At 45.7% G+C, this 27,465-nt stretch overlaps 1 protein-coding gene across 1 annotated transcript; it reads right to left on the bottom strand.

Moving 5' to 3' along the window:
- Positions 1-3,796: 3,796 nt before the first annotated feature.
- LOC100217181 (putative casein kinase family protein) lies at positions 3,797-10,982 on the bottom strand. The gene is given in 14 exon segments (NM_001143542.1): positions 3,797-4,372; positions 4,790-4,923; positions 5,018-5,078; positions 5,164-5,231; positions 5,307-5,433; positions 5,538-5,622; positions 5,704-5,767; positions 7,036-7,097; positions 7,799-7,869; positions 9,095-9,190; positions 9,347-9,495; positions 9,574-9,643; positions 10,371-10,411; positions 10,532-10,982. Coding segments are annotated over 14 exon segments (1,398 nt in total). The 5' UTR covers positions 10,608-10,982; the 3' UTR covers positions 3,797-4,078.
- Between the last annotated feature and the right edge of the window lie 16,483 nt (positions 10,983-27,465).

Here is a 27,465-nt window from a genome sequence, read left to right as displayed (position 1 = left end):
GCGTTTGCCAGGCGGCGGTAGCGATCGGGCCGCCTTCGCAGCCTCCGCCACCCCGCTGACAGACGGCACCACCTTCGACAGCTTGGGGCCTCCGGCGCCCACCGTCGTCTCCGGCGCCTTGCCAGGCGCGGAGGCGCCCACCTTCGTCGGCAGCGGCGGCTTGCCTCCGCCAGAGGCCTCAGCCTTCGCCGTTCCCCGATGCCTTTTCGGCCGGGCTTCGTGAACCCTCACAGTCGCCTGGCGTTTTCGCGCCGCGCCTTGGCGATCCTTGTCCATCACTGCCCACACAACATGACCGATATTTCGCCCATAAGGAAAAACTTTCCACCGATGAACCATACGAGATGTAAAACAGTCCTCCTCAGCCGCGCAGGGGATAGGAATGTTTTTAGGCCAACAACCCTCGGTAACCCTCAGCATCCGAGCCGAAGACTCCCGGAGCTCGGGCGAAGACATCCTCTCCCCCGGGGCCGCACACGTCCTCATTAAATCTCTAGCGAAACTATCAGACACCCCAAGTCTTCCCATCGCAGTACCTAATTTTCTCTTTTTCGAGGAGGCGGCGGCCACCAGCGCAGGGTCGCCTCCAGTCTCCACCGCCGGCTTCTTCCCACGGCGGTCCGCTTCGTCTTGACCAGGGTAACCGTCGTACGGCAGTTGATTTAATTCGAAGACCCTGTTCAAACGTTCATTTGACCCGCGGATGTCAAAGCTGCGCTGGCCTTCCGTCCTCGGCACGTAACGCCCCACGAGCCGCACCGCCAAGCCCTCCGCATCACGCACAAAGGCGGCCGGGTCACGGTTTCGCAAATTCAGTGCGAAGGCAGGACTTCGCACCACCCTTCCTCCGTGAAAGGGCATCTGGCGAGGGCATACTTCGCCCAGCGCCCAGCCGTGCGCCAAGGGCCAGACCCCGTACGCCACGAACTCTTCAACTAAATCTCGACCGCTGCTCTGACCGGCGGCGCACCGAAGGGCCCCTTCGTCTGCATCCTCTTCTGCCACTTCATAAGGTGGATACGCAGAGTAATAGTGAGAGCACATTAAGGACACGGGGAGCCCTTCATGGCCTTCGACAGTAGCCTCAGCAACATAAAACCAAAATTCATTCCAATTGCCCCACTTGTTGCGGGCGCACGGGACCAACTCCACTACTGGCATTGTGGTCTTGCCGGTCTTCGGCGTGAATGTGCATGACCCGAACTGGGCAACTCCGTCCTCAACCATCCTTTTCTGCCAATGCAAACAATAATTCTTCGCAAAAACTTCAACTGACGGCTGTCCGCCGTACGAAGTCGTCGCCCAGACATACTTCGCCAGCGCCACTATGGCGTTCGGTGTCAGCTGATGTATTTGAACACTGAATCTACGCAGGACTTCACTGACAAAACGGTGCGCAGGCAAGCGGAGTCCGGCGACGAAGAACGCCTTGAAAACAACCAACTCGCCCTCCGGCTCGGGGACTTCCTCCGTCCCCGGAGCACGGGCGACCCCGCCGCCAAAGTAGCCCAACCGCTGCATATCTTCAATACGGGCTGACGTCATCCGTGACACACCAAATTCAACAGAGTCGCCGGCGCGCAACTCCTCCACCTCCACGTTACTCAACGTCTCCTCAGACGAGGCGGCGGCCGGCGACGCAGCGTCGGCGGAGGAAGAAGAGGATGGCATTGCTACGTACCGTCGTCGGCGGCGGGCGGTCTGCTTCACTCGAGCCAGAACGCCGGCGAGCTAAGGGAGCAGCGGAGGAAAAGGAGCAGCAAGACGGCGGGCGGCTAGGGTTTTACGGAGCGCGGAAGGCAGAGTTCAAAAAGCGCCGCCCCTGCCCCCTTTTATAGGCGGGGCGCGGCTCTTCGGGAAACCCGCAATCCGACAGGCCGCGACGCTTCGGGAAACCCGCAATCCAACAGTACGCCGTCCATCAACGGTCACATCAAAAACCCCCGCGGAACCACTTCGAGCGAGGGCAGCGTCTCCGCCATCTAGCGACGTCTTCGGCACCAGGTGACTTTGTCGAACTGGTCCCTCGGAGGGCAAATGTTGGGGCGAAGGCAAAGACGCCACCCTTCGCTCGAGGCCTTCGCTGCAGCCGCTGGTCCGACAGAGACAAAGCGGGCAGGGACACCCTTCGCAGGACTCGGCACTTTGACGAAGGCCTGCGGCGACGTCCTACCACGGCGCGTCCTCGTTCAGTCCCAAGGCCCACGTGCGATCTGGCCCATTGTAACGGGCCCCGCGTGGTCGCCTCTGTATTACGGGCCTAACTTGTAAAGGAATACTTGTAATTACGGTCTGTAACCCTGCTTTATGGGAATATTCTGGGGATAAAATAGGTGTCTGAGGGCACATGCGTCCTTAACACAAGACGCTGGCCTCTCAGATACCTATAAATACCCCCGCACAGTGCCCGTGAGAGGCTAGATCAACAGAGCTATCGCCCCCGTGCACGTAACCCTGTTGTCGCCACCGTTCACCCTTGTTGGCCTTCTTGCTGCTGAGAGCGAGTTCCAACAGAAGTCTAAAATTCACCGGACAATCCGGTGCATGTTAGGTGTGTCAGGCGGCCAACGGCTCTACCCCACGCCAACGATAGAGCGTGCGGTCAGCGCCGGCCACGTCAGCACGGCAACGGTCAGGAGGGTCACCAGACATGTCTAGTGTGCCACTAGACAGTTCGGTGCCCACCCGAAATGGAAGGCGACCAATCAGATGTTCTAGTGGTCGTTGCAAACGGAGTGTCTGGTGTGACACTGGACAATCTGGTACACCCACGGACTGAAGGCAACTAAGACCTTCCAAATAGAGGAGCAACGGCTCTTGGCCCCTTGGGGCTATAAAAGAGACCCCTAGGCGCCTCTACCAACACACCAAGTATTCTAAGAGCACACTATAACTCCGAGACTCTGTGACCACGTTGTTTGAAGTGTTTGAGAGATTTGAGCGCGTTTGTGAGTTGTAACTCTATCGTTCTTATTCTTGCGCTGTTTTGTTCGCTTGTGTGCATGTTGTTGCTGTGATTGTGCTCTTTGTGTGCGTGTTCTTACTCCCTCCCCCTACTCTGGTTTTAATTGTGATCACTTGTGTAAAGCGTGGAGATTCCAACTTGTAGAGATTCCTCACAACCGGGATATTATTGGATATAAGGAAGAACCGTAGTACTCAAGTTAGATCTTTGAATCATTTAAGAGGGGCTAAGTACCACAACGTGGAGTAGGCAAGTATATATTACGCTTGACTGAACCATGGGATAAAAATTGGTATCTCTTGTGCTATTTACTTTAGATATGTTTCTTCGAAAATTTTACAGTTAACTCCGCCAATAGCTAAAGGCACTGAGTTTTAAATAGCTGAATACACTGAGTTTTAAATTGTGTTGTACACGCCCTAAAGTCAAGAGACGTGTCTCAATCACATGCCAAGACACAACTCAAGACACTTATAAGGTGTTTAGTTTGAGGAATGAATTAGTCCATCTTCTCGTTCCTCACTTTTTGTTTGGTCTGTGGAATGAAATGAGTTCATTTATCATCACCTCGTTTCTCATAATTAATTAGTACTGATACGAGGAATACAGTCATTCCACAAAATTTTAGAAATAGACACATGATGCACCATCTCATTTTAGATAGAGTGATTCATCAACCAAACACTCCCTTACTGTGCATGCCCTTAGCTAGCTAACTATTATTAGTAGCTAATTGATCCAACGGGACCTTATGCATACAGTTATCTGCTATACTCCATTGCATAGATGAAAATCCTACTTTCACAAACACATCAAATGTAATGCTAGTCTAGGGAACTTTTTTTCATTGTCATTATATAAGTATTAGAGTCAACATCATCTTAAATCACCACGGCTTAAACATTGCAGCCGATCCCCGGTCCCTCATAGCGGGGTGTAAAATGCTTCGCTAACCTTTTGGAAGAGTTAAACGAATGTACATAACTCAAATCATCTGTGCCAAGAATCAACGAGCACCGCTATGTGCAGAGCTCAGCACCATGCACAGCACAGAATCCATTCAGTGAAGTATACTCGCCGGGAGCAGCTCAGATCGTTTGCTCTTCCAAAGATTCATTTCCTCCTCTCTGCGCTAATAGTAAGGCGTTCAAAACTCCTCATTGTGGGATCATCATAGCCGATTCTTCCAGGTTTTGGAAATGATGGGGTCCTGCCCTCAAGTCCAGTTGAGTGGTGAAGCCTTTGATTGGTCGATGGACGGCTGCTGCTGGTGGTGGTCGGAACTAGGTGGCTGCTGCGATTTGGTTCACTGGGGTCTCCAGAACCTCGGTTGCTTGACAGAAGAGCCTTCCTTGATGTGCTTCCATTGCGAGACGATGAATGCCTTCTTTTATCCGAGTCAACACCCTGGAATACATGGTGAAAAATGTTGTGACATGAGCTCTTTAGTCATCAGCACAGGGTTGTAAATAAATTCTTTAGCAATCATCATGGCCTTGAACATGACTTAAGACAGAAGAACAAAGAATTTCAGTTACTTCAAGCACCCAGCCACCCACATTATCTGATGAAGCTAAATCAATATTATCAAGGCATCAAAAGAAAATATTAAGTGCATTTTCCCAAACCCCAAAAAATCATATTGGCCCTCCCCTGCCACATTCATGAATCATGAGTACAAACCACCAGACTTTTCCAGCAAACATAAGACATAGGATGTCTCATTTATCGTCTAAACATGAGGTTTGCATGACAAAGTACTTATATGATCAATTCACCAAGTATCCAGAATAAATATCAATAGAATTTAATTGGAGTTCTCACCATATTGGATGCCATAAGGGAATCCAACAGAGTTCTGTGCTTTGTGTGTTCTCCATAATGACCAGAACCAGAGCCGGTTCTTTTAGCCAATGCATCAGCTGGACCAGTGAATCTATGTGGAACATCCTGTTTTGCTGTTAAAGAGATAATATGAAAATTTGAGCCTCCAGGCTTCCACCTTGCTTATTTCCTAAATGTAAGATTTCAATATAAGCGCCACTGACAAACCTGCAGCTCGTTCAGCCCGATCCACAGATGGTCCCACCAACCCACCTGTCTTCCCACTCAGCTGGCAGTGAGTGACAAACCACATTCAGTACAGCGAATCTAGCAAGTAGCAATACTGGTAATTTCCAGAAAAGGAGCAGACATACTCGCAATCTGTTATTGTCCGCAGCTTGCCTTGATACAGTCCAATCAAATACATAATCAGGCTGGCAACCTGCAAGTATCCAAAAGAAACCACGTGAGCAATACGAAGACAAGCAAGAAAGTTTAGAATCAAAATATTTAACACCTTCACGGATGAATAAATCCCGAAAATTTTTCTTCAAATAGCTGTAGTCTGGCTTATCTTCAAATTGCAAAGAGCGGCAATAATGGAAATATGTAACAAATTCTGATGGATAAGATTTACACAGGGCCTGCACAAATCATGAAAACATGGTCAACACGATTAGATTACAATCAAAACAACAACAAATGAAGCTTCTAACAAGAATTGTATCTGTGGGAGCAATTCAATTACCTCAATTGAGGTTAGCATTTTCTTCTCACTGATTTTGTCATACTTTTGTTTTTTCGTTCCAGCTTTCAGGCCTTGCCAAGGAAGGCTGAGGAGATAGGGCATTCAGAAATATATATTGTCACATGCAAAAAGGTACTTTGAACACTAGAAGGCAACTGATTCTCACCTTCCTCTTAAGAAGTACATCAGCACATAACCAAGAGACTCTAAGTCATCTCTCCTGCTTTGTTCTGTAGAGAAAACCATCAATAACACACACCAACAGCGGAAGGGCCTCTAGCTGACTTGGTTAGGTGAGGTCCTAAGTTCGAATCCCAGTGGGACCAAATTTCAGGTTGAGGTTAAAAAAGGTCACTCGGTGGTTCCCCTAGTTGTGTGCACACGAGATGTACTGATCTATAGGGGGGGATCCTCGTGTAGGGCTGGGAGGGCTCAAAGCACAGTAAAGATCTGACCTATAGGGGGCGGACCCTCATGCTGCACGAGGGTCAACTTTCGTGACCTTTCTCGGTCGGGGCTCCAATTAAGCTTCTTAATATAATATTGTGGGGCGGTCTTTCCCCTACCGGCCGAGTTTTTAATAACACATACCAACAGTCAAAATAACAGACAGCAGTATATAGTTAACCAAAGCTTACAAAATAAAATGTACATTGAACTGCTGGTGAGAAAAAAAAATTGGACGAGTGACATTTTCTGTTGATTGGCAAGGTACAGTTTTTAAGCTTCAGAAGTGTATAAGCAGTGGGATGGCACAATGGTAGAATCTCTCCACTTGTGTCCTGGATATCAACTTGCGTGGGAGCTAACACTGGATACACCTCTATTACTACACCGTTCATAATATAAGACGTTTTTTCCTTTGTTAGAACAAAGTCCTTGACAATCATGTCTACTAATATGTCATTACGTAATACAAAATCATAACCACAAGTAAATAATTTTTAAGTAAAGGATCTAAATAAAAAAATATTCCACTACTATAATAATTGTTGGAATTGGCTGGAGCAAAGAAGCTGTCCCTGTTGATGGGTCCTATTCCTGGGCTCCCACAGATTTAGCTTGTTTTTTTGGTATATTAGGGTCTGTGTCTGGCCATGGATGTGTTTATGTATTATGTATGCCTGTATGTGGCCTCCGTAAGGTCTTATCTTGTACTGGTCCTCTAGGACCTTAAACCCATTTCTTCTTAATTTAATGACGCGCAGCTCTCCTGCGTTTTCGCGAAAAAATATATATAATAATTGTTGGTCAAAGGCTCGTCACAATGAAACATACGCCTTATATTATGTGATGGGGGAGTGTTAATGCCTTTTTATATTTTATATGAGTTTTCCTTTCCGTAGGGTCTCATCTCTAGCCTACCCCAACTTAATTGGGACTAAAAGGCCCTGTTTTTGTACTAGATTGTGTACCCATAAAAACCTAAAACTTGCTGTTCTGTATAATTAAACATTATTTAAACCTCTTAGCACCACCGTTAAATAACGATACTCACCTACTCCAAGATGGGTGTTTACACTAGCATATCGTGCTGTTCCTGTGAGGTTTTTGTTCTCCCTACAGTAATGACAAAGAAAAACATATAAGCTTCAAACCTGTATCCCAATCTGTAACAGAGAAAAACTTGAGGTAACTGTTTTTAATATAATGAAATAAGTAATCACCTGCAATAAGTAGTCCTTTTCTTACTATGGTACTGACATTATGTAACTCATGTTCCAGTTCTTCCTTTCTTAAAATTGTAACAACAACCTTTAAAAATGGTTGTGCATATTCCTTTTTTCAGGTGGGTGTGAGGTGTGTGTTAGGAGAGGGGGCACATTGCATGGATTTGTTTTAAATCTAGAAAATAAAACTCATTTTAAAATCATTCAGATTTTATTGAACAGAGGCCCAGTTAAGATTTCAGGTAGATTGCATGGAATAGCAATAGAAATATAGTTTTTGGAAGCAATACATTCAGTAGCAGATATCAACCATTGTTATGTTTCAAGCACAGTAACACATTCTCAAAGCAAGGTTCAATTAATTAAAGAGCCATGCACAACCAAGCTGTTAACCAAAATAGGCAAAACAATACATCTGTCAAACACACTATAAGTGAAGATTACCTCAAAGGTTGCTTCTACAGGGTTCAGAAACTAGTGTTTGATACTAAGCAAATGGCATTCATAATGAACAACAAGTACCATGCTACAAAACTTCCAGGTATAAAGAGAATTTGCTTCATAGCATTCATAAGAACAGTTTCTGGTTACCTGTATGGAATGTGTCTATGAGTTTGGAGGTCCCGATACTTCTTCGCAAGGCCATAGTCAATGACATAAACCTATAAAGTGTGCACTCAACTTTTAAAGCAGATACATTTTGCTGGCAGTAAACACATGTTATATCAATCATTTAAAAAACATGCTTGATTCTTGGTAGTAATTGCACAAAATGTGCATGGCAGCAGTTTGGATGCAGATATTATCTCATAAATGCCCCTTTTGTGACCAGCAAGAGGAGACTATATATCACCTCCTCACTTCTTGCATGCTGGCTAGGGAGGTTTGGTCACAGCTGCTATGCAGCCTCAATTTGACTGATGTGCAGCCGCCAAACTCCTCAAGTTCCTTCAGCTCTTGGTGTTAGCATGCTGCTAGGTCCCTCCCAGGAAAGCTTCATGGGGGTTTTAATTCTTTAGTTATTTTAGTGTACTGGGAGCTTTGGAAGCATTGTAATGCTTGTGCTGCTTTCAGTGTCAGGAGAAGGTCGTATGTGGTGTTTGGCTGGAGCATCTAGGCTGCAGGAGCTCATCCCTAGGCCTGATCTACCCTCGTCCATCTAGTTGTGATCGTGTTGGTCGTTAGTTTGTTTATCTTTTTGTAATCTAGCTTACATTAGTGGGGGTGGGGGTTCTTTACCCCTAGTTTTGCATTACCAGACTTCTTTCTTAATGAAATGACGCGCAGTTCTCCTACGTTGTTCGAGAAAAAAAAATTAGCATAGCTAGAGTAACCTTCAATGCACAATAATAACTTTTAGCCTTCGAAAGGCTTGATATGTTATAAATATCATATATTAAGTACAACATATTCAAGCTGCAGATAAATATCATATATTTAATACAACATATTCAAGCTGCAGCCATTCAAATCCATAGACATCAATTGAAGTGGTTTCTCAGTTGCAGAAAATCTTGTAACAAAAAAGGAGTCTAGGTTTATTCAGTCGCCATGATCTGAAATAAAAGTGGACTGAGTATTATAGATAGCGGTCTGTGGCATTTAGCGATATGTATGTCTCCTCAAACAGCTAATCGCCGGCTAAATCATAGCAGCCAAATCGTACATGGGAGTAGCTAGACACTCCTCAAACAGCTATATCCAGAGATAGCTCTAGCTATAGCGGGAGATTTAAAATTTGAAACCCTGCCTGTGACAGCAGCCATGCAGAGAACAGTATATGGCCATTGTGCTAGAATTTTGGCCTGACTTGTGTAAGCTATGGTTGGAAGACTCAAACCAGCCACAACAAAAGTTTTGAGTAAAATGTTCATGAGTAGCACCAACCTGACTTGTTTTACGGCCTAAGCCCATGAGGAAGTTGTCTGGCTTGATATCACGATGAAGAAACCCCCTCGTGTGCATGTACTCTACCCTAGATATCTGTATGACAACAACAGGAAGACATTAACTTGGCGAAAACCCACCAAAAAAATATTCAACAATTGAGAAATTGGGCCATCAATTTTATAGTTATGCCGCCATACAGGTAACAAAAGCTAAAAAAACAAAATGATATATCTCGCAAGAGAAACTAACCATCTGATCAGCTAGCATAAGTACTGTTTTAAGAGAAAACTTTCTGTTGCAGTAGTTGAACAAGTCTTCGAGGCTTGGACCAAGAAGATCAATGACCATGACATTGTACTCCCCATCCACTCCAAACCATTTCAAATGAGGAATTCCAGCTGAAGTTTAGAAGAAAAAATATTGAATCAGTGAAAGCATATGAAACAAACAGCCTATGTCCTTGTATTATTACTTACTTCCCCCTTGGAGAAGCATGTATAGTTTTGACTCATAATGAAGCTGAGGATGCCTTGATTTTACAGATTCCTGGTAAACATGAGATGACGAAAAACGGTCAGGTAGTGTGCCTTGAGGCTGAAAGGGGTACTACCAAGACTAAGACTGAAAGATCATATTGCTTGAAAATGGCTAACCTCATTCTGTCTCAAAACGTAATACTATATGTTCAGGCTACAAATCCATTACATATAGAGCAATATAACCTAAATTTTCCCATAGCACTTTTTTTTGCTTTAGTCAATCCATAATCCACGTCATACATACAGGATAAAATGTAAAATTTAAAGTTCTCTTATCACGGACCACCATAAATCAACTTTCTGCAAGTGCTATTTCATATGTTCAAAATGGCCCTATGAAATATGACTCGTTACTTCTTTTCCCTAAAAAAAAGGAGGAGCTGTTATACAGCCACACTAATGAAAGGTAACAGAACCATGATTTGGACTGAATCCACAGGTCAATTCGCATGGACAACCAAGAAACGGTTTGAAAGTCTTGTTATTAGTCATGTAAAAATATAACTCAGAACCATGTCAGTATCTTTGAAAGCAATTACATGCACAGCACCATTCATTTTCATAATTATGTCATGCCATAATCTACACGAGAATTCTTCGGGGAAACGGTTCTAGCAATGGTTGGCCAAATATATGTTTGCATATGGAACAAACTAATGCCGAATGTCAGGCATGTATTTCCACGATAGGGAGAAAAAAAAATGGTCCACGAACAGTATCAAACTATCTCATACCAACTTGATAGCCACCTCCTCGCCGCTCTGTACGTTGACACCTGCAGCCAAAAGGAAACATCATCGCATCAACGACAGACGCGGAACGACGAGCAGTACAAAACAGCGGCGCGTAGGAACCCGCAGACACGCGTGGGTCAAGGGCCCGGCGAGACGCTTACCGAGATAGAGCTCCCCGAAAGATCCGCTCCCGATCTTCTTCCCAAGCTTAAACTTCCCTCCGATCACGTGCTCCATTCCCGCAACCCCGCACCGCACGATTCACCCGGCCAACAACCGCCCCGCAGATCGTCCCTCTCCGATGGAGAGCGCTCACATTGCCCGTCTGCAGCGAGATTCGAGCCCGGAGCGCCCGGGAACAAGGGTTTCCCCGGATCTCCCAACCCAACCCAGGGTAGATTCCGCGCTGCGAAACGCCACGTGCGACGGAGCAGTCAAGGTCGACCGGCGGACGGGCGGGCGGGCGACGACGAGGCGGATCGAATTGGCGAGCGACCTCGGACGTGGGGCGAGGGAGGGATTCGCGTCTCTGATTTCCGGGGGAATTTTTTCGGGGGGTGAGAAGGGCGGGGGTGAGAAAGTGTGGAAGGGATGGGTGGGACGCGGAAACCGTGGGAGACGGACGGGGCAGGGCAGGACAACGGGTAGGTGGGATAGGAGAGCACGGGCACGGGCACGGCGTCTGGTTTTGTTTTCGCATGGTTCTTTCTTGCGTTGCGTCTAGTTTTTGTGAGTCCCATTCCCATCCCATCCTATACATGTTTGTTACCGAACGTCCAAATCAAACTGAATGAATTAGTGGAGCTCCCGTGGTGCCAACACGCGGTGACTTTCGTCTGGCACAAAAAAAACAAGCTGAATGAATTAACGTTTCAAAAGAGAAGGACAGCAGTGGTGGAACCGAAAGTTGTCGTTTGTGATGTGGGATTGACAGCCTCACCTCCTATTTTTATACGTACGTAAAGTGTTTGCATCTTGTTTAGCCCCTGTTTGTTTCGGCTTTTCACAGCTTCTGGCCATCAGAAGTTGCTGCGGACTGCCAAACACTCAGCTTTTCAGACAGCTTCTATAAAATTTGTTTGAGTAAAAACCATTCAAAATCAACATAAACATATAATCGGTTGAGTCGTCGCAATAGTAGTAATCCGTCACTTTATAGATCCTGAGCCCCATGGAAAACTTTATCTTCCTCCGCACGTAATCCTAATGATACTCAGATTTTCTACACAGCCAGATTCTTCCCACAGCTAGATTCTCGAAAAAGCTGGTCAGAAAAAAGCTGAACCAAACAGGCCCTTAGACTACCACTCTTGGATGCCTGCACTTTTGTATGGGTTGCGTCTCATTCTTCTCATATTTATGCAAATCTATGTTCATTGAAATAGAGTGAATATATGTCACATTTATTAATTTAATTTAATTACTATCCATATGTAAAATTTCACCAATAAATATCAAAAAGCTTGCAATAATTCCTTACAAATTAATTAATAAGGTTGTCATATTTTATAATAGTTTTTTACTGAGTCTCTACTAACTATTAAGACGATAGTGTAGACCACGGTGAAACCATGTCCTCACCTTGACGCCTATAGAAAAATCGTCCAAAATTATTGCGCTCGGGAGGGGGATCCAACCCATGGTATGGGAAGACATCGCACAACACTATATATGCTATGCTAGCCACTTGAGCGCAAGCAAGTTTGTATCTAATAGTCAATATATGTTATAAATATGTGTAGACTAGGTTTTCAAAATAATAAAAAATCATATCATGTCGGGCCGACATTACGGCCCGAGACAACGGCCCAAGCATGACATGTCTCTCGGGTCGGACTGTCACGAGTCCCATCTTAATAGTGTCGGGCCAAACCACGACACTATTAAATGAGTCATACCTCATGTCGGCCCGCTAGGCACGACTCATTTGACCATCTATGCTAACACCCTCCTTCCGCGCCATTCGTCAGTCGTAGGCCCCACACATCCCGCGCTCCTCGCCTCCTCCACGTCCGCGTCATACGCCCACCATCCTCGCCTCCCTCCACTTTGGTTGTCAACTGTGCATGCCCCCCGCTTGTTGCCCCTACCTCCTCGATCCCCTGCGGGTCGACATATCCCCCTGGTCCCCTCCCTCATCTTCTCCCTTCGCCTCCTCCTCGACGCTCGTGCCTCCGACAAGGATCCCGAGGGGCTCGTGGCCGGCGTCGAGGCGCTCAAGACTCCATCCAGGGCCGTGATGGGTTGTCTTATCCGTGTGCGCGCTACTTCTACAAGGTGGACGAGGAGCTGATGCACAACATGATCTAGGTCAGCATCGAGGACGTCACGCGGGTCGCGCACGTTGTGTGTCAGGCATGGTCGAGACTCGAGAGGAAGTGTGGCGCCATTGTCAACATCGGCTCCGGTGCCACTTTTGGTATGCCTTCCTATTCGCTCTATTCTGACTACGCCACCACCAAATCTCAGGGAGCATTTCAGATATTATTTTGTCTAATTGTTCTTCAACCTCAATTGAGATGTCCAAAAATTAAGTGCTTATACCTTTTGATTTCCCTTTTGCTTTTGTTTTGACATTGTCAGATATAGTATTCAACTTTGGACAGAGTGCCATCACTTTAAGAAGGTCTTCAGTAACTCGATATCACTTGAATCAGTATTCGCCAGGAAGTATTTATCTTTGAAAGACTTCGTATGGTCGCTAACTGTGAAACAACGGCGGATGTTTGGAGCTTCTAAAGTGGTTATTGTTGAGCACGTAACCCAAGGTTGGAACTATTTGATTCATCTAATGAACTATTTTCTACTGTCACAACACCCTAAGGTTGGAACTATTTTATAAAGAAGACTCGTTTTAGATGTTTGAAATAGTACCGAGAAATTTGTCTAATACTAGAGTGTGGACTTAGATTGAAGGAATGTTTAGAACAAACATGATTGAGTGTCTATTCTATTTAGTAGTATGTTTAGAAAATCATTCACTGCTTCTCTTTTTCACACTTCCAATTTAGTTATTTTGTGTGTTTTACTTTATGTTCAACTAAGTTTCCTTCTAATTTTGTTTCTTTGATACAATTTAATATAATTGAGGTGTACATTTGTCCGTCAATGTAAATATGTGAAAGATTTTTAGCCCTGTAATCCAGGCACAGGGAACTAACCTGCTTTTGTTGACCGGAGTTTTTGTACATCTGTTACTAATGTTTTGCTCGACAAGTTCCTAATCAAGCTCGAATCATTTACGGTCTGTTCTCATATAGCTCAATTCTATTTGTTGCTTAACTCTTTTTGACAGGTTATGTTTCTAACACTACATTTGTTTGTCAATATAAATATGTGAAAGATTTTTTGGCCCTATAACCCAGGCATAGGGAACTGACTTGCTGACTGAAGTTTTTGTACAAATGTTACTATTTTTTACTTGTCAAGTTCCTAATCAAGCTTGAATCATTTATGGTCTATTCTCATATAGCTCAATTTATCTGTTGTTTAACTCTTTTTACAGGTTATGTTTCTAACTATGTTTATAACACTTAATGTTTTCCTTATGTTCTTTTTTATCTTGTTTCTCCCTAACATTTGTTGTATGCAGGATCATCCAGGTTCTAATCCATCCCTTGTAGTGGATTGTTTAGTTGTAGCTGAGAAGCATGCTTTCCAAGTAACTGATTAGTCATATGTAGCAGTTTCAAAGCATGATTACATGTTACATCTTTACACTAGGCTCAATTGTTACTGATACACGATACTCTTCCTCACGCTTAATTATGAGCATGTTACATATCAAGCGAAAATAAAAAAACATGTTGCATACTAGATGATTACAGGAAAACCCGATAGTCATTATGACATTTTCATGTCCATGTCAGCATGTTGGGAAGTTAGTTTCTTTTTCTATCACGCCACAACCTCTATTACTAGAAATAATAAGTCATAAATCAAAGCAAACTCTTTGCTCATGTGAAACGGATAATGTACTTGCTCTATAGAGTGAGTGAGGAGAGGTAGTTCTTTGCTCATTCTATTCTAGCATGCCAACGTAAAAGCATTTTTGCACCATGTAGGTATTGTTGGACAGTAAATTGCAAGTGAGTTTGTGTAATTGCGAGAGACAGAAAGTAGCACCTCATGAAAGATTCTCTAATTATATTAAGCTCTGAACATTTTCTGTTTTCTCATTCTCATGTAATGTGGTTCAACTGATGATCCTAGATGTATATAGCATAATAGTGTCCCGAATCTGATAAAAGCTTGTACATTTTTTATATGGCAACTGAACTTTTTATTTGTACGTTTTACTAAGTTCTACTGTTGGTGAGGACATGTCCAATGCCAGTAAAGGAGTCACCTCTGTCGTTGCCCGAACCAATGCTATCACTAATCTTGCAAGTAATCAAATCCATCTCCCCCAATAATCCTTCTTTCCTTGTTTTTCTAAACACCATTTTCCCCTTTCCTTATTCTCATGTTGTTATCCATTTATTTGCTTGTATACAACTTTTTTTAATTCAAACTTACACCGACAATATTTTGTTGCCATTTAATTAACTAAGCTGCATTTAATTGATAATACATCTATCGATGTTAAGTAACAACATCCTCATTTCAGTTGTTGCAATTGATCTGTCGTCCCTAATTGTTGTTGATGGAAAGGTCTGCTAGGATTTGCACATCGATGGGCTTGTGGTTAGTTATGATGGCTACAACGATACTAAGTTGGATCTCTTCTGATATGTACTCAAGTAAACTTCATAACATCATCGGGCAAATAAAAAGTCAAAATCACAACATTGATTGTTTTCTCTCTTATCGGATAGCCTGAAAGTCACCTAGAGGGGGGTGAATAGGCAGAAACTGAAATTTACAACTTTAAACACAGCTACAAGCCGGGGTTAGTGAAAGGGAAATGTGCCCTTGAGCCATTTCTAAGTATTTTGGTGATTGAGTGCCAACACAAGTGCTTAAATGTGAATCTATGCTCATGGATGAACAAAGTGCAAATCAAAAGCAAAGGTATGTTTCTAAGTCTTAGTACATTGGTTTTGTGTACTAATATACTTGTCTAAGTATCAGAAACAGGAAGAAGAAGAAAAGAGGAGAGTTGGCTGTGTACAGCCAAAAGGCTGTTTCGGTCTGGGGCACCGGACTGTCCGGTGGTGCACCGGACAGTGTCCGGTGGTGCACCGGACAGTGTCCGGTGCGCCAGGCTGCCTCGGGCGAACTGGCCGCTCTCGGGAATTGACTGGCGACGTACGGCTAAAATTCACCGGACTGTCCGGTGTGCACCGGACTGTCCGGTGAGCCAACGGTCGGCCGGGCCAACGGTCGGCCGCGCGATCTGCGCGGGACACGTGGCCGAGCCAACGGTCAGAAGGGGGCACCGGACTGTCTGGTGTGCACCGGACATGTCCGGTGCGCCAACGGCTCCCGCATCTGCAACGGTCGGCTTCGCCATTTAAGGAAGGGAATCGGGCACCGGACAGTGTCCGGTGTGCACCGGACTGTCCGGTGCGCCCGACGACAGAAGGCAAGGATGGCCTTCTGGATTTGTTCTTAACGGCTCCTAGCTGCCTTGAGGCTATAAAAGGGACCCCTAGGCGCATGGAGGAGAACACCAAGCATTCCTACAACATTCCTGAGCACCAAGACATCGATTCCACGCATTTGGTTCATTGTGATAGCATCTAGAGCTCTTGTTGAGTTGTGAACTCATTGAGTTGTGTTGCGAGCTCTTGTTGCGACTTGTGTGCGTGTTGTTGCTCTGATCTTTTGAAGTCTTGTGTGCGTTGCTCATTCCCCCTTGCTCTGTGTTTCTTTGTGAACTTCAATTGTAAGGGCGAGAGGCTCCAAGTTGTGGAGATTCCTCGCAAACGGGATTGATAAAAAGCAAGCAAAACACCATGGTATTCAAGTGGGTCTTTGGACCGCTTGAGAGGGGTTGATTGCAACCCTCGTCCATTGGGACGCCACAACGTGGAGTAGGCAAGCGTTGGTCTTGGCCGAACCACTGGATAAACCACTGTGTCATCTCTGTGATTGGTCTCTTGTGGTATTGTGTTTTGTTGAGACTCCTCTCTAGCCACTTGGCAATTATTGTGCTAACACTTAACAAGTTTTTGTGGCTATAAGTTTAAGTTTTCACAGGATCACCTATTCACCCCCCCTCTAGGTGCTCTCAGTTGGTATCAGAGTCGTTCTCTTCAATAAAGGGACTAATCGCCCGAAGAGATGGATCCTAAAGGAAAGGGGATGGTGATCAACGACAAGGAAAAGGAGTCCTTCGTCAACGAGCCAAGGGATGACAAGTCCAATGACTCGGGCTCGGGCCACAAAAGAAAAGATGGGAGGAAGAAGAAGACAAGGCGCATCAAGGAAATTGTCTACTACGACAGCGACGAATCTTCCTCCTCCCAAAAGGACGACGACGACTACGATAAACGAAAGACGGTTAACTCAAACTTTTCTTTCGATTATTCGCGCATCCCGCATAGTTCAAATGCTCAATTGCTTCCCATTCCACTTGGCAAGCCCCCTCACTTTGATGGAGAGGATTACGGATTTTGGAGCCACAAAATGCGTACTCACCTGTTTTCTCTCCATCCAAGCATTTGGGAGATTGTGGAAAGTGGAATGAAATTTGATAGCTCGGATAGCCCTATGTTTATTAATGAACAGATTCATAGAAATGCACAAGCTACTACTGTATTGCTAGCCTCCTTGTGCAGGGACGAGTATCACAAGGTGAGCGGCTTGGACAATGCCAAGCAGATCTGGGACACCCTCAAGATCTCGCATGAGGGAAACGACGTCACCTTGCTCACCAAAATGGAGTTGGTGGAAGGCGAACTTGGACGGTTCGCGATGATAAGGGGGGAGGAGCCGACGCAAACATACAACCGGCTCAAGACCCTTATCAACAAAATAAGGAGCTACGGGAGCACGCGATGGACGGACCACGACGTCGTCCGCCTAATGCTAAGGTCATTTACCATTCTTGATCCTCATTTGGTAAACAATATACGTGAAAATCCCAGGTACACCAAGATGTCGCCCGAAGAAGTTCTTGGGAAATTCGTTAGCGGGCGAATGATGATCAAGGAGGCAAGGTACGTGGACGACGCCTTGAATGGTCCGATCAACGAGCCGCAACCCCTTGCTCTCAAGGCAACACGAAGCAAGGAGGCGCTACCTAGCAAGGTGGCACAAATTGAGGCGGCCGGACTTAATGATGAAGAGATGGCTCTCATCATTAAAAGATTCAAGACGGTGCTTAAAGGTCGCAAAGGACAGCCTAGCAAGACCAAAGCCAAGGGGAAGCGCTCATGCTTCAAATGCGGTAAGCTTGGTCATTTTATTGCTAACTGTCCCGACAATGATAGTGATCAGGATCAAGGGAACAAGAGGGAGAAAAAGAAGAACTATAAGAAGGCAAAGGGCGAGGCTCATCTTGGCAAGGAGTGGGATTCGGACTGCTCTTCGTCCGACTCCGACAATGAAGGACTCGCCGCCACTGCCTTCAACAAGTCATCCCTCTTCCCCAACGAGCGACACACTTGCCTCATGGCAAGGGAGAAGAAAGTAAGCACTCATAATACTAGTACTTATGCTTCTTCAAGTGAGGATGAGTCTAGTGATGATGATGAGATAGATTACTCATGCTTATTCAAGGGATTAGATAGAACTAAGGTAGACAAAATTAATGAATTGATTGATGCCTTGAATGATAGGAATATACTGTTAGAAAAGCAAGAGGATTTGTTGTATGAAGAACATGATAAATTTGTAGAAACTCAGAAATCTCTTGCTCTAGAAATTAAAAGAAATGAAGTGCTTTCTAGTGAATTATCTTCTTGTCATGAAACTATTGCTAAGTTAAAGAGTTTTAATGATGATTTAAATGCTAGACTAGAAGTGGCTAGTAAATCTAACTCTTGTGTAGAACATGTTATGGTTTGCACTAGGTGTAAAGATTTTAATGTTGATGCTTGTAGTGAACACCTAGTTTCAATTTCTAAATTGAATGATGAAGTGGCTAGTCTTAATGCCCAACTTAAGACTAGCAAAAGCGAATTTGATAAACTAAAATTTGCTAGGGATGCCTACACGATTGGTAGACACCCCTCAATTAAGGATGGGCTTGGCTTCAAGAGGGAAGCCAAGAACTTGACAAGCCATAAGGCTCCCATCTCCGCCAAGGAGAAAGGGAAGGCCCCTATGGCTAGTAGTGTGCAAAAGAACCATGCCTTTATGTACTATGATAGAAGACAACCTAGAAATGCTTATAGGAGTTGTAATGCATATAATGCCTTTGATTCTCATGCCATGTATGCTTCTAGCTCTTCTTATGTGCATGATAGAAATGTTGGTAGGAGAAGTGTTGTTCATAACATGCCTAGGAGAAATGTTGTTAATGTACCTAGGAAAGTCAATGAACCTTCTACAATATATCATGCTTTGAATGCTTCCTTTGCAATTTGTAGAAAGGATAGAAAGGTGATTGCTAGGAAGTTAGGGGCAAAATGCAAGGGTGACAAAACTTGCATTTGGATCCCTAAGGAAATTGTGACTAACCTTGTAGGACCCAACAAGAGTTGGGTACCTAAGTCCCAAGCCTAAATTTGCCTTGCAGGTTTATGCATCCGGGGGTTCAAGCTGGATTATCGACAGCGGATGCACAAACCATATGACGGGGGAGAAGAAGATGTTCACCTCCTACGTCAAGAATAAGGACTCCCAAGATTCAATTATATTCGGTGATGGGAATCAAGGCAAGGTAAAAGGGTTAGGTAAAATTGCAATTTCTAATGAGCACTCTATCTCTAATGTGTTTTTAGTAGAGTCTCTTGGATATAATCTGCTATCTGTTAGTCAATTATGCAATATGGGATATAATTGTTTGTTTACAAATCTAGATGTGTCTGTCTTTAGAAGAAGTGATGGTTCACTAGCTTTTAAGGGTGTATTAGACGGCAAGCTTTACTTAGTTGATTTTGCAAAAGAAGAGGCCGGTCTAGATGCATGCTTAATTGCTAAGACTAGCATGGGCTGGCTATGGCATCGCCGCTTAGCACATGTGGGGATGAAGAACCTTCACAAGCTTCTAAAGGGAGAACATGTGATAGGTTTGACTAACGTACAATTCGAAAAAGATAGACCTTGTGCAGCTTGTCAAGCAGGTAAACAGGTGGGAGGAGCGCATCACAGCAAGAATGTGATGACCACTTCAAGACCCCTGGAGCTGCTGCATATGGACCTCTTCGGACCCGTCGCCTATCTGAGCATAGGGGGAAGTAAGTATGGTCTAGTTATTGTCGATGACTTTTCCCGCTTCACTTGGGTGTTCTTTTTGCAGGATAAGTCTGAAACCCAAGGGACCCTCAAGCGCTTCCTCAGGAGAGCTCAAAATGAGTTTGAGCTCAAGGTGAAGAAGATAAGGAGCGACAACGGGTCTGAGTTCAAGAATCTTCAAGTGGAGGAGTTCCTTGAGGAGGAAGGGATCAAGCACGAGTTCTCCGCTCCCTACACACCACAGGAAAATGGTGTGGTAGAGAGGAAGAACAGGACGCTAATCGATATGGCGAGGACGATGCTTGGAGAATTCAAGACCCCCGAGTGCTTCTGGTCGGAAGCCGTGAACACGGCTTGCCACGCCATCAACAGGGTCTACCTTCATCGCCTCCTCAAGAAGACTTCGTATGAGCTACTAACCGGTAACAAACCCAATGTATCTTACTTTCGTGTATTTGGGAGCAAGTGCTACATTCTAGTGAAGAAGGGTAGAAATTCTAAATTTGCTCCCAAAGCTGTAGAAGGGTTTTTGTTAGGTTATGACTCAAATACAAAGGCGTATAGAGTCTTCAACAAATCATCGGGGTTGGTTGAAGTCTCTAGCGACGTTGTATTTGATGAGACTAATGGCTCTCCAAGAGAGCAAGTTGTTGATTGTGATGATGTAGATGAAGAAGATGTTCCGACGGCCGCTATACGAACCATGGCGATTGGAGAAGTGCGGCCACAGGAACAAGGTGAACGAGATCAACCTTCTTCCTCAACAACGGTGCATCCCCCACCTCAAGATGATGAACAGGTTCATCAAAAGGAGGCGTGTGATCAAGGGGGAGCACAAGATGTTCACGTGATGGAGGAAGAAGCGCAACCGGCACCTCCAACCCAAGTTCGAGCGGTGATTCAAAGGGATCACCCCGTCGACCAAATTTTGGGTGACATTAGCAAGGGAGTAACTACTCGATCTCGATTAGTTAATTTTTGTGAGCATTACTCCTTTGTCTCTTCTATTGAGCCTTTCAGGGTAGAGGAGGCCTTGCTAGATCCGGATTGGGTATTGGCCATGCAGGAGGAACTCAACAACTTCAAGCGCAATGAAGTTTGGACACTGGTGCCTCGTCCCAAGCAAAATGTTGTGGGAACCAAGTGGGTGTTCCGCAACAAACAGGACGAGCACGGGGTAGTGACGAGGAACAAGGCTCGACTTGTGGCAAAAGGTTATGCCCAAGTCGCAGGTTTGGACTTTGAGGAGACATTTGCTCCTGTGGCTAGGCTAGCATCAATTCGTATCTTGCTAGCATATGCCGCTCACCATTCTTTCAGGTTGTTCCAAATGGATGTGAAGAGCGCTTTCCTCAACGGGCCAATCAAGGAGGAGGTGTACGTGGAGCAACCCCCTGGCTTCGAGGATGAACGGTATCCCGACCACGTGTGTAAGCTCTCTAAGGCGCTCTATGGACTTAAGCAAGCCCCAAGAGCATGGTATGAATGCCTTAGAGACTTTTTACTTGCTAATGCTTTCAAGGTTGGGAAAGTCGATCCAACTCTGTTCACTAAGACATGTGATGGTGATTTGTTTGTGTGCCAAATTTATGTCGATGACATAATATTTGGTTCTACTAACCAAAAGTCTTGTGAAGAGTTTAGCAGCACTACAGGAAAAGCCTAAAAGTTCGTGGGCCGGTATATTTTCGTCGGCTGGCCCACGAAAATAAGGACGTTATTTTCGTCGGCCTAGGGGCCGACGAATATAAAACGTATTTTCGTGGGCCTATTAATATTTTCGTCGGCAGGCCCACGAAAATACGTTTTATTATTTTCGTCGGCTACTAGGCCGACGAAAATAAGCTTTATTTTCGTGGGCCCAGGCGAAACCGACGAAAATACGTTGTTGACCGACCAGTATTTTCGTCGGCCTCACGGAGGCCGACGAAAATAAAGCCCTACATCGTCGGGGCCAGCCTTCTCTCGCTCATTTGAAACCGTTCTTTCACCACGCCACGCCGCCGCACGCCAACGCCGCAGAGTTCCCGCGCCCCTCGCCGCCGTGCAGAGCTCCCACGACGCCCGGCCCCCACGATGCCGCCGCGCCGCCCAGCCCCTCGCAGAGCTCCCGCGCCCGGCCCCACGACGTCGCCGCACCGCCGGCCCTTGGAAGAGCTCCCGCGCCCGGCCCCACGACGCCGTCCCACGACGCCGCTGCGCCGCCCAGCCCCTCGCAGAGCTCCCGCGCCCGGCCCCACGACGCCGCCGCACCGCCGGCCCCTCGCAGAGCTCCCGCGCCCGGCCCCACGACGCCGCCCGCAGAGCTCCCGCGCCCCTCGCCATTCGTCCACGCCGCGCTCGCCGTTCGTCCACGCCGTTCGTCCATGCCGCCCTCGTTCACCGCGGTGAGCCTCCCCGTATATAATATTGTTTGTAAAATTGTTTGTAAGATTGTTATCACACCACATTTGATGCTCATGGCGGTCGTGGCGGCCGTGGCGTGCCGTGGCGGCCGTGACGAGCCTCTGTCTTATAGTTGTGCCATTGGCGTATAGGGCACTTCTATCTTATGGTTGTGTCGTTGCATTCTTTGTCTAATCCTCAATGTGATCAGAGGGTGATGTCTTTTGTTTAATCTCCGATTTTTTTAATGTTTAGAGTTTAGTTTTAATCGTTAACCATAGCAAACCGTATGCGTCACCCGTTCGGGAACGGCGAACGTCACATTGGCTTGTGAGGTTTGCCGTTCCGGAATTGTCCACGTATTTTGGACAGCCTGAGAGTGTAGGCCGATGCTTGTGATTTGTGACATGTGCCTTACGATTGACACGGAATTTTGGTTGTGTAACCTAGTTGTTCTCCAACGCACCATGTTCAGGCGTGTGCTTGGAGAGCAGCGAGGTTATGCTGCCGAAATTTCGCGGCAATCGTAGGATACACGTCACAAATCACAAGCATCGGCCTAAACTCTTGGGTGGGTTTAGGGCCTTTACCTAATAGGGAGTTCACCTAAGCCACGGACGATCGTTGATGTTCTTCGTCTTTTGTTTAGCCTTTGAAATGGACGGTGATCGGAGGGTGATGTATGACGGGTGGAGAAAGGATGGGGCACATTCGAATGAATGGATGGGTGTAACAAAGGCTTTTCTTGAGCACGCTTTCAAAGATGCAACTGGTCGTCTAGTGAAGTGTCCTTGCAATCGATGCGAGAACAAGTGGCCTCAGAAGAAGGAAGAAATGGAGAAACACCTTTGCAAAAGTGGGTTTATGCCGAAGTACCTTGTATGGTACCGGCATGGAGAGTCTATTAAACACGTTGACGCGGAGGTGGAACTTGATGACGATCATGATAGGATGGACGACATGTTGCATGATCTTGGTAGGGATGTTGAAATGAACGCTGAGGAGCCGGGGCAGCTTCCACGCGATGCTCAGGAATTCTTCCGGCTACTCGCCGCGGGGGAAGAGAAACTGCACGAGCACACTCAGATGTCAGTTCTTGGGACTCTCACAAGACTAATGGCGATAAAGTCGAAGCACAACATTTCAAACAGTGCTTACAACGACATCGTCCAACTGATGGGCGAGGTTCTCCCGGAGAATCATAAGTTGCCAAAGAATATGTACTTCGCAAAGAAGATGTTGGCTGGTCTTGGGATGACATATGAGAAGATCGACGTGTGTCCCAACAGTTGCATGCTATTCTTTGAGGAGGACGACAAGCTGGACCGTTGTAAGCATTGTGAAGCTTCTAGATATGTCGAGGTGACAAATGATGAGGGTGAATTGGTAGTTACGAAGGTCGTAGCTAAGCAACTTCGTCGGTTGCCCATCATTCCTCGGCTTTCAAGGTTGTTCCTCAACAAGGAAATAGCTCTGCATATGACATGGCCAAAGAATGGTGTACGTCTCGTCACTGATCCAGACATAATGGTCCATCCGTCGGACGGTGATGCGTGGAAGGCATTTGACGAGTTTGATCCCGAATTTGCAAACGACCCTAGGAGTATATGGCTTGGTCTATCGACGGATGGATTCACACCTTTCAATACCAGTGCAAGCCCTTACTCGTGTTGGCCTGTCTTCATTGTGCCATATAATCTTCCTCCTGAGTTGGTCAATAAAGAAGAGTTCATGTTCCTTGCACTAGTCATCCCAGGCCCCGAGCATCCAGGGCCAAAGCTGAATATGTTTGTTCGCCCTTTGATTGAAGAGCTGAAACAATTGTGGAGAGGTGTGAAGGCTTATGACAGCCATACTGAAAAGGAGTTTACCATGCGCGCTGCTTATTTGTGGTCAGTGCATGATCTGCTGGCGTATGGAGATTGGTCTGGATGGTGTGTCCATGGTCGGTTGTGCTGTCCCATATGTATGAATGATACGGATGCATTCAGATTGAAGCATGGTGGGAAAGTGTCATTCTTTGATGCTCATCGACGTTGGACTCCATTCAAGCATGATTTCAGGAATTCGCTTACTGCATTCAGAAGTGGAGCCAAAATCAGAAATGGGCCACCAAAGAGGCAAACTGCATCGCAGATAATGGCATGGCATGCTTGTCTGAAGCAAGGAGAAAATGATAGGTTCCAAGGCTACGGGGAGGACCATAACTGGACCCATATTTCATCAATATGGGAGCTTCCGTATGCAAAAGCCTTGATCATGCCGCACAACATAGACTTGATGCACCAAGAGCGTAACGTTGCTGAAAGCATCATAAGCACATGTTTTGATGTGACTGATAAAACGAAAGATAATATGAAGGCAAGAAAAGACATGGCTGAAATTTGTAAGAGACCGATGCTCGAGTTGAAAGTAAGCGATAAAGGGCATGAAAGTAGGCCGCGAGCTGATTACTGCCTCAAGCCGGAAGAAAGGAAAGAAATATTTAAGTGGTTGAAGAATCTGAAATTTCCAGATCGGTATGCGGCAAATCTGAAACGGGCAGTCAATCTAAAGACCGGTAAATTGATCGGTTTGAAAAGCCATGACTACCATATTATTATGGAGAGGCTGATGCCCGTGATGTTTCGAGGCTATTTTAAGGATGAGCTTTGGAGCATATTTGCAGAGTTGAGTTACTTCTATAGGGAAGTATGCGCAAAGACGGTATCGAAGAGGTTGATGCAGAAATTTGAGAAAGAAATTCCAATTCTTATTTGTAAATTTGAAAAGGTTTTCCCGCCAGGATTCTTCAATGTGATGCAACATCTAATTGTGCATTTGCCTTGGGAAGCTTTGGTAGGCGGACCAGTGCAATTCAGGTGGATGTATCCTATAGAAAGGGTGTTGAAAAAGCTTAGGGCGTCTGTTCGCAACAAGGCTAGAGTCGAAGGGTGTATTGCGGAGGCTTTTGCCCTTAAGGAGATATCTCAATTCTCAACCAGGTATTTCGCTCGAGCGAACAATGTGTTTGCGCCTTCAGTGCGACTTCATGTCGAAAATGAATCACCCCAAAGCACCCTTCAAATTTTTGCGAATCCGGGTAAAGCAGTTGGAAAAGGGAGTGTACGTCACATTGAAGCATCAGATTTGAACACGCTAATGCTATATATGTATAGCAATATTGACAGCACACAGGAGGCGTTTGAGTAAGTTTTCCTCATAGTAACGTCCATTTTCTCATCTCATAATTTCTATAGTGTGTAATCTCCATGTTTCTAATATGTCCAGCATGTTTGATGAAGAATGTTGGAAATCTACTAGTAAACCTACGGCCATCCAATTAGAAAATCTTCGACGTGATGGGTTGAAAGGTGGACCAAACTTCGTGCAGTGGTTTCGTAATTATGTTAGTAATTGTTGTTCTCTCATTGTCCATACTTAATCTTTGAATTTTGGACTTGGAAGATATAATGCATATACTAATTCCTTGTATAGGTTTCCAAAAACTCTGTGCACCCGGACTTGCAACAAATGGCACATACCTCTGTGTCCGTCCGGAACTATACTCGCTATGATGTAAATGGATATCGCTTCCGAACCGCGAAATTGGAGAAGAGTCGACCATTGGCAGCCACCACCAATAGTGGTGTGTTGGCAAGTTCATATGTTGACGATGACAAAGTAGTGGACTATTACGGTGTTCTTCAAAACATTGTAGAGTTGATTTTCGATGGCCCCAAAGAACTTAAAGTCGTGTTTTTCGAGTGCGACTGGTTTGATGCTCATAGTGGGACTCGTGTCGACAAGTATGGTAATGTCGAGGTGAAGCATAGCTCTAGGATTCCGAGCAGTATGAGCGATGTTGTCCTTGCAAATCAGGCAAAACAGGTGTACTACCTGCCATATCCTCACCCAAGCCTTAGGGCTTGGTGGGTTGCAATCAAAGTCAACCCACAAGTCGTCGCTCCAGAGAGTGCTGACTACGTGAGTACGAGCAGGGACAACGATGATGCTGTTTTTCAACCAGAAGCGGCGTCGAATCAAGACATAGCTCACCGATTCCATGTGACCAATGGAGAAGGCCTTGAAAATCTCTGTTGCAATTCAAGCGACTTAATTGAAGAACCTAGGTCAAAGCGCAAACGACCTGTCGTCGTTAGAAGATCAGTAAGGATCCAACGAAATCAAGAGCGTATGAATAAACAACGAGCCGAAGAAGCATCATCGGATGCGGATGACTTTTGATTAGTATGTTTCTTTTAGTTAATCAATGAAGCTATGTATTCAATTTTCACATTATTAATTTTCATATTATTTGTTTCATATACTGTGGTTTGACATTAATTTATCTACAGTTGAACATGTTCAAGCATAGGAGATCGAGGAGGAGTGGGGGCAGCGCGGCCAGCGAGGACAGCTCGGGCAGTGGGCTTTTTCAGGGCACCTCACAGAGCCGACAGAGGCAGCAGCAACTTCTCGACTGTCTAGACGAAGTACAGGGTGAGGAGGGTGAGCAGGAGGCTCCTCGGCAGGATGCTCATGTGCAGGGTGACGAGGGTGAGCAGGATGAGGAGGGTGAGCAGGATGAGGAGGTTGACCCTATGGGGGCAGGCAGCGCGGGCGACGCGTCAGATGGTTCTACGTCCTTCAGGTATTATTATGCATATTAGTTTAATTGATATTAGTTTTTAATCATTTCATCATATTGAATTTACTTATATACTTAGGTATAAGAAGAGCAATGCGCTTGGTCCGAGACCTGCCGAGAGGAGGCTCATCCGGCCGCATGGAGAATGGTGGGACTTATTTCTGTTGTGTTAATTTTTTAATGTGAACGTGATTGCACTATTTTACTTGTTTTATTAATGTTTGTAGGTCATGGGAAGACTTGAATTGGGACGGTACAGGCAGACGTCCCAAGGTGAACGCGGTGTTGGGTAGCCTCTGTCGCTTCTACTACCCTGGCATGGTGGAGCTCAATGGCGAGAGGTTCGTGGCTATGCAGTGGGCCGACTGGGGTCTAAAGGACTATATCCAGCCAGGGGAGTCAGGGGAAAGCAGTAGCGGAGGGGGAAGTTCGGAACAAAAACGAAGGACTTGTCAGGTGGCTGTGTGGGACGAGTTCTGGGTGAGTTTACTTTCGTATATAAGCAATTCACTGAATTATTGCTTCTCCTAATCTTACTTTAACTTAACTTCTCCATTGATATGTAGGGGAGGTTCGAATTGCCGGATGACATCGAGGAGGATCAGGCTCAGTGGGCACGTGTGAAGAGGCACTTTCGGAAGTGCGCTGATAAGGTAATCAAGGATGCCATGTACAATGCTCGCATCGCGGCCGTCAACTACTACTACAAGAAGATAAAGGGGCAGAAAATGAGCAAAGCATTAGGGACCAATGAGATCTACCTCACAGAGGAGCAGTACCTGGAGAGCGTTG

Source organism: Zea mays, chromosome 5, assembly GCF_902167145.1.
Source record: "Zea mays cultivar B73 chromosome 5, Zm-B73-REFERENCE-NAM-5.0, whole genome shotgun sequence".
NCBI classification, from domain to species: Eukaryota; Viridiplantae; Streptophyta; class Magnoliopsida; order Poales; family Poaceae; genus Zea; species Zea mays.
The sequence above is the reverse complement of the archived record's forward strand: the minus strand, read 5'-3'. Positions and strand labels throughout refer to the sequence as shown.